Genomic DNA, 15,230 nt, shown 5'->3' on the forward strand with positions numbered 1-15,230 from the left:
TTATCAGTACATACTATTATTATTATGAGGAAACTGAGGCTTAAAGTTAAGTAACTTATTCAAGGTCACAAAACTAGAAAGGAGTGAAGCTGTGATACAAACACAGGAAGTCTGATTCTGAACTCTGAATTCTTTACTATGTTAGTGGTTCTTGCCCTGATTCACTGATCCCTTTTTGTAATACATACTTCTGAGGTCCCTTTTACAGTCCTAACATGAAATTCAGATAATATTACCCACTTATAAAAAATTAATATAATGCTTTAATTGTAACATGAAAGATAAAAAGAATTTATAAAATGTGTATTTACTATAAAAATAATTTTAAATTATGATTTTAATTAGAAAATTTCAGGCAGAACTACACTGCCAACAACAACAAAAATGCATAGAAATTTCCAAAATGTTTGTGAGGGTAGAATTGTCCTAATGGAGAGGATCCCTGCACTACTGTATACTTTCTGCTGTCTTAGAGATTCTGTTAGAGTTGCATTCTTTCACTTTTTTCCTTTCAATACACATGTCGAGATCCTTGCTCACCTTTACAAACAAACATAATTACAAAATCTGTACGGCCTCATTTCTTAAAATCTGAAAATTCAGGAAGAACACAGGGCGTCGTTTTACTCTGGCAAAGAAATTAGTGTCAATTAAATCTAGTTCCAACCACCACGTATCTGGCCAACTAATTTCTTACCGCTTATTTTAAATTCAATGGCAGATTATATACTCTTACCCTTTTAAAGCTCTAAAGCTTTCCTCATTTAGCAACTAAAGTTCATTATGGGAAAATCACACTTTTAGAAATAGTTTTAGAATTTGTTATACAATTAAATCAATACCTCACATTGCCCAGTTTACAGTTAGAAATAATTCCCCTCCATCCACCCACGTGATCACGAAAAAATAAAAGAGAGAGCCAAACTAAGTCCCTTTCAAGCGCAGACCTGTTCTCTGGGATGCAGGCAGCTCGCCGGCAGCAGGCAGTGTACCTGTTGCTCCAGGAGGCAGCGCATAAGCTGAAGATGACGGTGGAGCTCCTGGTCCGCCATGCTGGAAGGATGCTCCAGAGGAAGGGGGAGGAGGGAAAGAGGCAGTGGAGCTGGAGGTAGGTGGAGAGGCCTGGTGCTGTGCTGTGTACAGTTGAGACTGCCCAGAATAGGAAGAAGCAGAAGATATGTACGGGGTGTTAGGGTAAGCGTTTGAAGCAGAATGAGCAACAGGCTGCTGAGGTCGATACACTGCTGACCCCCCTGTTCCGAAGGAATACTGCTGGGCTTGTTGATAAGCTACACCAAGGAGAAGAAACAGAAATTTTAATCAGTTACAAATTTATTCAGACAGCAACAGAAAACCAAAGTTATCTCATTCTATGGAAATTATTTTCAATTCTTCTAATAATAAGCTACAACCAAACATTACCCACTTAAAACACGTTATGCTTTTGATAGTCTGGATGCCCTAACTATACCAAAAGTCACTGGATCCAGTCTTTGAACCCTGCCATCTCCAGACTGCTGCTGGCTATGAAAATCTTTGAGTCATCAGACCCAAGAACCAGAAGACTGACCCTTTTCTGAGACGTCCTGTTCCTGTGAAGACTGCAGTGACACTTACTAGCCATCAGATGGAGCCATGCAGTAATTACACATCCAAAGCAGTCCCCTTTACAGTAAAAGTTAAGGGAGCTTGGAGGCAGCTCAAGACCTCTTCCACCATAACAACTGTAGGGTGAGCACTATTGTTATGAATCAGATACCTTCTCCAACATCTAGTAAAATCATCAGCTACTCAAATTCTGGATTTGAGCACAGTTCCAGATTAATAAGCAACTCTGTATGATCCCTGACAATTAATATATTTCTTACACTGCACAAAGTTGGTTAGTAAGCAGACAGCCAACTAATGTTTTAATGCAAAGACCTGAACCCAGATACCATTACCTTTTGTGTGACCATGGGCAGAATATGAACCTCTGCAGAGGGAATATAACAGAACTGTGCTCATTCTACTCTGAAGACAGCACTTTCACGCTGAGCACTGAGTGAAAAGCTGTATCAAATTTGTACTCATGGTAAGTAAGAACACCCATCTTATGAGCACAGAACACGCTCATTAAGATTAGTTCTTGCTAGGTAACATCCTCTTGTTTTATAGTAGTTGTTCAGTCATATAATTGTCCACTCTGAGATTTGCATTTTTGCTTATTTTAAATTTTAAAATAGAGGTGATGTTTTACTTTGCAAGTGTAAATAGTTTCTTAAAAAAATGAAAGCCAATAGGGGAAAGGTCATTATTATACATTTGTCAAAATTCACAGAGTGTCTGACACCAAGAGGGAAGCCTAAGATAAACTACTCCGAGCGAAACTGGTGAGTCAGTGTAGGCTCACTGACTGTAACAAATGGACCACCGTGGTGCACGATGTCTGTGGTAGGGAGGCTGTGCACGGAGGCAGGAGGTATACCGAGGCTTCCTGTACTTTCCACTCAATTTGCTGTGAGCCTAAAACTGCTCTAAAAAATAGTCTGTTTCCTAAAAAAATTAAATAAATGGAAGACGACAACAAATGTCCCTTGGAACCAATTTTCCAAAAATGGTTTGCATCATCTTGCCTAAAGGAAAAGAATATGTACCAAATAATTTCTAAAATTCTATCTTTTTATACCAAAATCATGGGACAACTGACTCTCTTTAACAGGCTCAGGAATAAGAGCCAACTTGTTCTGAATGGACTGACACAGGAGCTGTTTCCTAGCATGTTGATTCAGGATGCCTCCCAGGGAAACCATGCTTCACTATAGCAAGGACTCAAGTCCACACAGAATGGTTCTTTCTTTACTTATTAAAACTGATTTGATCATGGCTTTGGAGCTTCAAAGTAAACAGTTACTACACTAGATAAGACATGCTGCTGTGACAGGACTTCAGGGTCACACTACTTACGCTGTGGCTGTGGATAAGGTGGTACCTGGGTGTGCATATGACCGGGAGATGTGGGAAGCTGAGCTGTGGCAACATTTGGATTAACATTCCCATGCATTAGGAAGCCTGGAGGTGGAGGATTTTCTCCCTAGGAAATGAGAATATGGTAAAAAGGAGGATTACATTTGGAACCAAGAATCTTACCAGATGGATTTATAATATTTGAAATGGAATTAAAAAAAAAAAACTTTGTGTAAAAAAATTGCATTTCGTGCATACTATCTTCTTCAAGACACATTTTCTGAGCAACACATTTTGTGTGATTTAAAGATTAGACAGGTCCCAAGTAATAATAGCAATGAATGGCAAGAGATGCTAACAGCCTCATAAAATAGGGTCTATGATATTTATAGTAAGTCACTAGGATTTTCCATCTCTACTGAAGTCCATCCACGACTAATGCTTCAGAAATATTAGGTATAAATGCCACAAGGAGATATTATCTTCTCTACGATGTTAAAAAAAAAGAAGAAGAAGAGGAGGAGGAAGAAGAAGAAAGGAAAAAATATTCAGTGAAATCAGATTTAAACCACTGATGAACCTTGGTTGATGTTTTTCTAGTTCAAGTCAATTTAGAACTGCAAAAGAAGAGGAGAGTAATAAGAAAATAAATTAATTGTGCTAAAAACTGCTTCTTGCATCCTAAAAGCACTAAAATGCAATAAGCAGATAGACAGATGGGGGGAGGGGAACTTAAGGGAGGTGGGTAGAGAATATATAACTATATATTTAGGTGAGCAGAATTCTGCTCAAAGAGGAATAATGAAGGATATACCTGTGTATCAGAGGGAGAGGCTGCAGGTGGATGGCTGGGAAGGGCGGTAGGAGTTTTGTTACTCCAGGTAGTGACAGTGGGGGCAATTCTAACCTGAATTGAACAAAGAAATACCAATCACAGAACATAAAACATGAAAATGTTAAAAGAAGAAAAAAAAAAAACCCAACAGGCATTAATGGCCAGATGCAAAGCAAAAAATAAGAGCAGCAAGATAGCATACATTAGCCAGGCAATTGCTTTCAAGGTAGCTGGGATTCCAAAAGAAAAAAACACCTTTCATAAAAGAACAGAGGAAGGGAGGTAGTAGAAAAATCAATATGAAAACTAAATCAAAGCAGAAAGAACAATGCCATTCAAGTGTCAAGAGTAAGTGGGAAAAGGTAAGTTCTGTAAGTAGGGAAGGAAAGAAGACATTCCGGAAAAAAAAAAAAGGTAATTGAGTGAAAAAGTGATTTTTGAAGCACTAATTGTATTCATGCTACTATTAGATGTGTAAACATATTGCTATAAGCTCCCTTTTCCTGATTTCATTAGAGCCACAAAAATTATGTTAGTTCCGTATGAGGCTTAGAATCATACAATCAGAGCATATTAAAGATCATCCAATCTAATCCCCACCCTTTACCACTGAGAAAATCAAGGCCCAGAGAAATGAAGGGGCTGGCTGAAGTCCATACAACTTGTTGATGATGGAGCTAGGACTGATTCTAGGTCTCCTGATTCCCAGGCCAGTGTTTGCTACACTACACCATGTTGCTTACCCTGGAGTCCAGAGGTTTTCAAAAAAAATTTTTTAAGCCATCAGGATATTTTTTGTCAAGTAAATCTTTGTAGAAGAAACTCTATCATATAAACAATTAACAGCAAAGATGTGCTGGTTGTAGTAGGAGGAGAATTCCTACTCAGTTGGCTTCCCTTTCAGAAATCCCTTTACTCCTGCCTATAAGCATGCCTTTAAAACCACAAGCCACTGTCCTCATTCAACATATCATAAGCTTTAATCAAGAAAATCACTGTGTAATTTATGACTGAATTTGTTTTCCTTTTCTTAAAGTATGAGACTGCTAAGTCACAGTATAATAAAAGTCTTTCAAGGTTTTTACATTTTCCCAGAAAGATTAAACCCAAGGACATAAGGAGTAAATATTCTCTTCTCCCAATGTAGAGAACACCTTACTTCAGTGCCCTGACACAGCGAGGTCAAACTCAAGGTGCTTAGCTTAGGAGTTCCAATCCTGTTAACCATTAACTAGCCATGCTGACAAATTCAAGCTCTATGTCTTAAAACTCTGGTTAGTCGCTAGACTTCTCCACCTCTCAGTTTCCCAGCCATCACCTGATTTGCCCTATCCATGTCATAGACTTTCTAAGTCTAGCAACAAGAGTGGGGAATTTAGTTTTGTTTACCAATATACCCTCAACAGGGAGAATAAAGACAGGCCCTTAAATTCATATTTGTCAAATGAACGAAAAAACAAAGCAGAGAGTAGTACAGTTATAATTATATTTAAATGTAATCTATCCTGATTAAGTAGCAATCAAAAGCATAATAGACAAAAGAGCATGAATTTTTTTTTTTAGTTTTTCATGGTTTTATGCTGACTTTTGCTACAAAATATAAAAATGACCCCATCAATTCTATCAGCAATTTGTTCTATTTTAAAATGGGCAGAGGGACTTCCCTGGTGGCGCAGTGGTTGGGAATCCGCCTGCCAGTGCAGGGGACACGGGTTCAAGCCCTGGTCCGGAAGGATCCTGAGTGCCGTGGAGTGGCTGAGCTTGTGTGCCACGGCTGCTGAGCCCGCGTGCCTGGAGCCCCTGCTCCACGTTGGGAGAGGCCACCACAGTGAGAAGCCCAGGCACCACAGCGAGGAATGGCCCCCGCTCGCTGCAACTGGAGAGAGCCTGCACGCAGCGGCAAAGACCCAACGCAGCCAAAAATAAATAAATAAATAAAATTTTAAAATAAATAAATAAATAAAAAGGAGAGACTGCCATTGAGGTGGTTTCATCTCAAAAATAAATAAATAAATAAAATGGGCAGAGTACCTACTAACTTTGTTATCAATCAAGACCATTTATTACTTACGAAAATATACTTTTTATTTAAGAACATGAAGGTTATCTGCTGGTCTGGAAATATAAGTTTCTACATGAAATAGTAAAAGACAATAAGAGGTCACATTTTATGCCACTAACCATTTGGCAATTTAAATTTAATAAATAAATTAGTTAATTAATAAAAATTATTTAATCATCTTTACATTCCCCATGACCTACAACTTCATATACCTTTGGTCACTCAACTTTTCTCTAATATAAAGTTGTCCAAAAAAATGTTTGTATTCTGGATACAGAAGACATAGTAAAATCACACTAATGACTCAGAAAATAATACTTAAAAAGAGACTATTTTCTAAAAACGTTTTAAAAAATTGACCAAATTACCCACAAAATTGTTCCCACTACTTTACTCAGTTTGTTAGATGAATCAAATTGTAAAAATTTCAAGAACAGATGTACATGTGTAATTTAAGTTTGAGTGATGGAGAAATAAGAAGATATCTCCCCAGAGAGCTTAATTTTACCTAGTTTGTAAATTATTTGACTAGCTTAAAGGGATAAATTTTAAAAACATCATAAGTGCTACTTTCAAGAACAGAAAAACTATAACCATTAAAATAATACGTTGCCTAGTTTTATCACTGGTCTTTTACTCAAGAAGCTAAAACCACCAATTTGAAATATATAAATGTTCCTACTTAATCTGGACCATATCACTCACATGGGGATAATATTGTTGAGCTGGAACTCTTGGCATCTGTGCGTGGCCAGCAACTGGTCCAGGCCTGCCCTTGGGCAGCTGCTGCCTCTCATAAGGAATTTTAGGTGACTCCTGTTGTCCTGGTGCTGGATTTCCTTGTGCTCTACAAAGTCTGTCACGAAGCTGCACAATATTTGGCTATAAGAAGCAATGGAAGAAAGCAAAGCAAATTGTTAAGAGTTCACCCAACTATATATGAAAGCATGTTGATCTTCTTAAAGTAAGCTTGATCATTCATATGATTTTTGTTCGTATGCTGTGTATTATGCAATAAACCCTGGCACATTAGGGTCTGACATCATGGTTTCTAATACTCAAGACTGACACCAAAGGTCCATTATATACAGTGTAACTTGTAATTTAACTGAGGCAGGGATTTGAATTATGCCTACCACATGGTAGTAGGCAAGATCAATGTCACTTATCATCACTGCTCTTTTGCTGTTTCTCTTGCAGTTGAATAATGCTCACAAATCACAAAAGCAGCTGAAAAAATACAACTTTGTTTCTCTGCAGGGAAAAAAGGCTCCAAAAGAGAATCAACTGCTAAAGATGGTGATGGAAGAAAATGGTGATCTATGAAAGACATGAAAATTAATAAAAAAAGAGATGCTTGAAATAAAAGAGTTATGATGTCAAACTCAGGGTAGCTCACACAGATCTATAATTATATAGATCTATAGTAAGTATGAGTTTACCATATACATGTTCTAGTTATTAACAAACAACAACAAAAAAGCAATGTGTTAAAATGTTTCAGCAAGAATTCATTTAATATCTATAAAAATTATACATTTCTATAAATTCATTAAAGGTTTAAACACATCATTTAAATTTTGTAGGCGTACTTAGGTAAACCTGCCTTTTATGGAGGGGAACTATATACTATAATGATATTACAAAGTCTCAGGAAATATTCCCCAGAAAATACTAAGAGTATACTGAGATATATAGGCGGAAGTAATGTCAAAATTACAAGTTTTGCATAAAGAATGTTCTTTAAAAGTCCAAAGAAAAGCATGAAGAATAATGTATAGAAAATGTATGTGATTATAAACAGTATTAAAAATAAAGAGTTTAATTCTCAGGCTAGAAGGTCTAAAGGTCTTAGAGTAAGTTAGTCTTAAAATAAAGGGTCTTATACTTCAATATAATAATAATAAGAACTTATTAAGTAAAAAATCCTATAAAACTATTATACCAAAGTCATTATAAAGATAAAGACTTTGTTTCTATTCTACTTAATATTCTCATTAACAATTCAGAAAGACGTGAGCTGGATCCTACATGTAAGTGTATACAAAACCAACTAGAGAGTCATACCTCCACAGTCCTGGAACACAGATATAAGTATTTTCACTCAATGAAATTACTCAATGAAATTTATTGACAATTCCCTAGAACAGACAAAATACTGAAAACAATTAACTAAAAAATTTCATCAAAAACAGAATAAAGTTTAGAACAAAAAGTATAGAAATAAGAAAAGGCTCCGAATTAAGCTCTAGCAGATACACAATGCAGATAGAAATATCCTACTTATGGAAAATCATCCTCACTCCTCACCCCAGCTTCCACCCATGCTGTTCTATTGGGTTTAGATTTCCCTCTTCTGTGCTCCCACTACCTCTATCATTGTCCTTATCACTTTGGAATCCCATGTATACTTCTGCTGTCATTTTGAGTTTGGAAACTCCCTCAGGGAAAGGATCTTGGCAATCCTATTCATCACTACATATTCAGTCACTTATTGAATTGAAACAAGTATCATGAAAAAGCCCAAGTTTTATTGCACACCAAATAAGGACACTAAATTAGGAATGTGATGTAGTTCTCTCTGCCTTGAGTACTTGAATACACCTGAAATTACCCTTGAAGACGTGTCAATAATATTCACCTATTAGGTGACAGAAATTCAACTGCTCCAAATCATTCCACCTACTAGTACATTTGTTTCATACTGAGTGCTATCTACTGAACTCACCTTACTCACACATTCGAAGAAGAAAAATGGCCAGTTCTAATTACCTGGTTGGTGTTATCAGGAAGAAAAGCCAGGGCTGCAGCAATACTGCCCTGGGCTGCCAACAAATTGGCATACTGACTCATCTTCTCAGCCAAAAGAACTCCTACAGTATTAGTGTCCATGGCTTGGGTGAGTTGTACAGCTTTTCGCAGGATGACAACTTTCTCAATCAGATCCTAAATGAGAAAAAGAAAGGAGGGTGAAGGAGAAACAGACAATGATACCAAGATGTGTACTGAGAGGAAGCAGGAAAAGATAAGGAGTTACTAAGATTTCCAAAGCCTACCAAAAGTATGGTACTTATTATCACCAATATTAAGAAGGTCTGCAAGAGTTGACCACCATTTAGGTAACTGAAAAAGCGAGGAGGAAGGTCTCCTACTCATGGTTAAGGCATAGGTTACCATCTTCTCCCATACATCCTTAAATTGCCAGAGACTTGTCTCCTGAGCTAAAACAGGCAAATATCCAAAGTGAAAGTGACAGGCTGATGTCTGAAGGCAGAAACTGGGTTCCAGCATGTATAAAAGGAAATATTATAATATTATACTATGTATACTATAAAAATAGTACTACTAAGCCTCCAAACAGGCTTAGCATTTCAACCTGAAGTTTCTCATAATGCTCTTCAATACCTATTCTTTCAACACTAGAGAGCTATGCCCATCTGCCCTTTATAAGTACACCAATCCAGAAGTGTGAAAACAAGTGTGTTTTCTCTCAGAAGCACTTAGAAGGAAAAACCTTGATTCCTACAAGACTTTCGGTTTCAATAGTGATCTTTAAAGCAACAACCATACTGAGAAAATCTCTGCAGAGACAAAAAGAAACATTAGACTGAAGTTCCTTGAGACTCTGCTGACTAAATGCTTAGGAATAAAAAAATCTAAATATATAGTTACTCAGCACCAGAGAATAGTCCCCACGTTTTTCACTTCCTCTCTTGCCCATGTATTAGTGCTACACGGGATCCCATTTACCTCTTACTTTCATTTTCCCTGAACCATGAAGACTGCCCATTGGTACTGGGGACCCCTCCCATTCCTTACCTCACACCGTTTCTTTGCCCAAGGCACACAGGATCACTGGAGGCAGAGAAAGGAGCAGGAGGAAAAGAGGTAAACTCTATGGCTGTTTTCATGCTCTTGCCACCTACTTCCCTCAGTAACTACCATATCACAACTTGGTTCTCACACACAGTTGCATTCCTATTTTACCATCTCATCATCTCAAACTCTGCCTCTCCAAATATAGCAATAAATACACATAATTATCCAGCAAAAGACCTTCTAAAACATAATTAAGTAGGGTGAAAGCAATGAACTTCTGGAACAAATCAATCTCTAGAATATAAATAGGGTGAAAGACAGTACTACTAGAAAGGAAGCACCTTTTGTTTCAAAGATACTAACCTGAAGGGACAAAGGACTGCTTCCATCTTGAGCTTTAGTCCAACATGCAACTAGTTTCTCTACATTCCCTGCACAAATATAGCAGAGACATGCCTGAGTCTGCAGGAGGCTATCACCTTCACTTTCAAGCCTGGTTCCCAAAAGATCTATAGATCAAGAGGAAAACAAATAAGATTATATACAAGGCAATCTGTGTATGAGGTCATGAGCAGCCCAATAATATTTTCAGAGGTATGGATCACACTTCATAACCAATGAGTAGCAGGCAGAAATAAAATCACTGTCATGTAAATGTTCAGTAAATATTTATTTGTTAAATGAGTGGAAAATGAGTGGCAAATTTTATATAATAAACAATTTCACAAGATTCTGTACCTAGCTGTAGAATGGATTTATATTTATTATATTAGAAAAAATTAAAAGTGGGAAAAATGTTTGAACAGAAAAATCCTAATGAACATTTAACTGCATTTCATCATGTCAGGTGCTTTTGTAAGCAGTGGACTAAAATATGGCACATTTGGAATAAACATCAATGATAGGTAGACTACTCTAAATTATTTATGGTAGAAAGTTAATATCTTGTAAGTTTTACATTCTCATAAAACTGTCAAGGTTGTTCATTTTTATACTAGCAGCCTAAAGCTTCTGTTCTTACATATAATGAATACTATTCCTTAGTCATTAGTTCAGTCATGGCCTTTAATGGTAATTTCTACTCAAATGTTATAATTATTAATTTTATCAAGCTAACATTTATTAAGTGAGAGCTGATTATGTGCCATTTACATATGAATAGACTAAGACTTAGAAATTAATTTTTCCTAGGTCATATAGCTAGTTAGTGGCAGAAGCAAGAGTCTCAGTTTGGTCTGTCTGAAACCAAAATCATTAAATAATATTATTTTTAAAAATGACTAGTAGGTATGCAGAAGCAACGTAGTTAATAATAACTGAGAAAAGCATTCAAATGAGAACTTCATTTTCTTATCTGTTATTAGTAGGTTTATAAAAATTTCTAAATAAAATCTTCCATTAATTTTATTTACAATATACCACGTCATATACATAATATAAATATAAAGCTCATCTTACCACAAAGGGCAGAAAATTCATCTGGTTTAGCATAAGTCAATACTGCAGCTAAAGCCTCTCTCCAATTTTTAAGATCACAAGACTCGACAATCTCTTTCCAGTTCTTCATCACTACTGCAGTAATTAGCTTAGGAAAGAAACAAAAGGAGAATTAAAAGCTTTTGGTATATTGATAAAAATTAACTCTGGCTAATCAATCAGTCTTTCAAAACTACTACTCACAGTATTTCATGAAAAATAAAGTAGCAGCAAAGCGAAGTATATCCTTAAACCAACTGACATAAAAGATATTTTCCTCAACAACAACAAAATCACACTAACATGTTTTATAAAATGCTGAGAAGGAGAACTATAGAGTGTTACCAAAACATTTAACAGGAGGACATGACTTAGTCTGATGGATCAGGAAAAGCTTTCTGAGCGTATAGACATTTAAGATATGAAGTCAGAATTAATTTCATCGAGAAGGAAGAAACACTGCCGACCAACGGAACACCAGGGGCAAAGTCCTGGGAGAGAAAGGCACATGGAGTGTGTAAGGAACTGAAAGGCAGCCAGTGTGGCTAAAAGATAACAGGGGAGGGAGTGACACAAGACAAGGCTGGGGACACTGACAGCAACCAAAGCTGCTGGGACTGAACACTGGGACAACTTTCATGGAAAGAAATTTAATATCATCAAGCAGGGGCTTAAAAATGTACAGACCCTCTGCACCAGAAATTCCGTTCCTAGGACTACAGCCTCATTAAACAATTAGAAATTCACACAAATCTTTAGGCACAACAAGGATGTTTACTGCTATCTTAACTACATTAGGAAAATATTAGAAACTACCTAAGCATCCCCAAATAAGGGAAATAATAAATCCCTGCTATAGAATATTATAGAGCAATTAAAAAATTTTTGTAAGAATTTTTAAATGATACGGGAAAATGATTACAATGTTAGTGACAATGTTTATACATAAAACCACACACATATATACCTGTATAATTGATTCTGTTTTTAAAAATTCTACAAATACATAGAAAGAGATACAAAAGGATATGTACCAATCTGATGGAAGAATTAGGGGGTATTAAAATTATTATTTTTAACATTTTCTATGTTCTAACTTTTCTACAATAAAAATATCAAAAGTATTTTTCATTTAAAATATTATATATGTAAACAACAAAAACTGGGATAACCGTGCCAAGCTATCAACAATAACTATTTCTGGGTCAAGGAATTATGGGTGGGATTTTTTGTTCTTTACTGTTTTCTGAATCTCAATTATCTATAATAAGAGTGCTTTGCTTTTATAAACAAATGCTGCTGTTTGTTTATTTTTAAAATAACATACCCTGGTAATTTTGCTTTGGGATTTTGCAAAGTACTTTTTCTGGGTTCGAGCCAAGAGTTCTTGTCCACCTGCTATGGCCAATATAATGGCATCAGCCATGCGGTTATCATGTAAACAAAGGTCAACAGCACTCTCAAAGTTACCCGTCAGCAAAGCCTGAGTAATTAAACCATCAATATCTGCAATAAAGAAATAACACACCCAAGTTAAATAAAGTTTTTTGTTACAAGAAAAAAACACTACACCTATGAATTTTTACATACACACACAATGGAGAACACAATGCTGATTTCTGAATATTACTGGTGGATTAATTTCTAACACAAACTGTTGATATCTATGGAAATATACTGAGATACATATAAGTAAAATCAGGTAGAATAACATATTTTCCAGATTGCCTAAAATGTAATAATAAAGATCATTTACAGTTTCTATCACATAGGTTTCAGATCATATCATCATTTTTAAGGTAGTGATTACATGTACTAAATGATAACTGAGTTCTTTTCAACCCTCTACCACCTGTGACAAAACGTTTCTAACCTAAACTCAGGGACTATTTGCTTTCAAATGGTTAAAAGAAATTAGAAATCAAAACCAACAGATTCTTACCCCCACTGATGGAGATGTTAAATGTTCCTCCAGCTGATGGTAGAAATTCAGATTCTTGTTTTTCCTCTTTAATGCACTAAGGAGATGAAAAGGGCAGCAATTTAGCCAGATGAAACTGGAATAATTTACCAGCAAAACAAAATTTAAATATGATTATTCACTTACTGACTAGATGACATGCCAAGTTATCCCAGAAAATTTCTCAGATCCAAGTTTAAACTAAGAACTATGACTTCCTTAAGTATTAACTCTCATTATACAATCATAAATAAAATCCAAAGTCGTCAGAAATAATGTTAAACAAACTTAAGTGTACATATCCATATTGGGAGCTCAGAAGATACTGAAGCTGAAGAATTTTTGTTTTCTTAGATACCTCAACTAACAGTAGCTTGAAACACACAAAATGTTTTATTTATTTATTTTTAAATATTTGTTTATTTATTTGGCTGCACCAGGTCTTAGTTGCAGCTCACAGGATCTTCGTTACTGCGTGCGGGATCTTTAGTTGAAGCATGCGAACTCTTAGTTGCAGCATGTGGGATCTAGTTCCCTGACCAGGGATTGAACCCAGGCCCCCTGCATTGGGAGCACAGAGTCTTAGCCACTGGACCACCAGGGAAGTCCCACAAGATGTTTTAAATTATACTATATTTAGATCTTTTTTTTTTTTTACATTTTTCTAACTTAGATCTTAAAACAACCTTGCTTCAACACATCTAAAAATTCTAATAGGTATAGTTATAAGAGTCTTTCGGTTTTAACTGACTCAGTCGTGAAAAAAGAAAACCACCTGGCGTCCTTATATAAATGCAATATAAACAGATTATTTATAAATATACTGAAATTCAATTAGAGATTTTGTGTTCTCTTAAATTAGTCACACCTGGAACAGCAGGTTGATCTGGTAAAAATATATACAGTTCTGTTATAAATTTCTGAAACCACTTGTAAGACTGAGTAAAAATAAATTCAATATTTTCTTTCTTTAGAAGAAAAGAAATATAATGGAGGCATACTGCTGGCAAATACTTTAAATGCTTTCTCTTCTAGGCATAAAAATTCAAAAGAAGACAAAAAATAAAATGTATCAGAGATTATAGAGAAATTAAAAGAAAAAAACACATCTGTCTTACATGAGATAAAATATCTATCTTCTGTGCTCGTGTTACCTACACATCTGAATGTTAGTGCCTAGAATTCAAAGTCAGGAGCATTTTTGAATTGGATTATTTTATTTTACTTTATTTTATTTTTTTTGCGGTACGCAGGCCTCTCACTGTTGTGGCCTCTCCCGTTGCGGAGCAACTCTGGACGCGCAGGCCCAGCAGCCATGGCTCATGGGCCTAGCCGCTCCGCAGCATGTGGGATCCTCCCAGACCAGGGCACGAACCCGTGTCCCCTGCATCGGCAGGCAGACTCTCAACCACTGCGCCACCAGGGAAGCCCTGAATTGGATAATTTTAGTGTAGAGCACAGCAGAGCATCACCTGTTAATAATGCTTAATTAGTTAATACTGACTATTATAGGAGAATAACTATAACCTTAATTCTCTCCCCAACAAAAGAGAAGCATTTTAGAATTTAAAAACTGAAATTAAAAAATTGTAAAACTTGTTATTCATACTGAGGAATAAATCAGATACTGATCTGATTATATTCACTAACAAACTTACCAAAAAAATCTAACAATTTTTCAAATTTGCTTTCAAAAAGCAACTAATAAACTTTTATATATGGACTTCTGAAATATACATGAAGTGAAAAAATGCACAACTTATTATGTGCTGGTTATCTTTAGTGTGTAAGCTACTATGTTTTATTTTACATAATAATAGCATCATCAAGATAAAGGGGAGGGCTTCCCTGGTGGCGCAGTGGTTGGGAGTCCGCCTGCCGATGCAGGGGACACGGGTTCGTGCCCCAGTCCGGGAGGATCCCACATGCCGTGAAGTGGCTGGGCCCATGGGCCATGGCCGCCAAGCCTGCGCATCCGGAGCCTGTGCTCCGCAATGGGAGAGGCCACAACAGTGAGAGGCCCGTGTACCGCAAAAAAAAAGATAAAGGGGAAGATATTACCACCTTAAACAACAGTTTTTCAAATATTCTGAAAGCACACATTGATGACTACTGTTTTGTTAAATATATAT

At 36.3% G+C, this 15,230-nt stretch overlaps 1 protein-coding gene across 27 annotated transcripts in view; it reads right to left on the minus strand.

Moving 5' to 3' along the window:
- SEC31A (SEC31 homolog A, COPII coat complex component) overlaps positions 1-15,230 on the minus strand; it is a gene marked incomplete at its 5' end in the record, with an annotated part of 54,362 nt that overhangs the window by 17,596 nt on the left and 21,536 nt on the right. For 10 of the 27 annotated variants that reach the window (XM_079716884.1, XM_079716883.1, XM_079716879.1 and 7 more), the window contains 8 exons: positions 948-1,289; positions 2,947-3,073; positions 6,549-6,725; positions 8,616-8,789; positions 10,026-10,171; positions 11,121-11,247; positions 12,466-12,644; positions 13,081-13,156. In XM_079716884.1, coding sequence (XP_079573010.1) covers positions 948-1,289; positions 2,947-3,073; positions 6,549-6,725; positions 8,616-8,789; positions 10,026-10,171; positions 11,121-11,247; positions 12,466-12,644; positions 13,081-13,156 — 1,348 coding nt within the window. Of the gene's footprint in view, positions 1-947; positions 1,290-2,946; positions 3,074-3,760; positions 3,854-6,548; positions 6,726-8,615; positions 8,790-10,025; positions 10,172-11,120; positions 11,248-12,465; positions 12,645-13,080; positions 13,157-15,230 lie in introns of all 27 variants that reach the window. The other 17 variants (XM_079716889.1, XM_079716890.1, XM_079716885.1 and 14 more) reach the window with 5 other exon arrangements.

Source organism: Hyperoodon ampullatus (assembly GCF_949752795.1).
Source record: "Hyperoodon ampullatus genome assembly, chromosome: 1".
Classification (NCBI taxonomy): domain Eukaryota; kingdom Metazoa; phylum Chordata; class Mammalia; order Artiodactyla; family Ziphiidae; genus Hyperoodon; species Hyperoodon ampullatus.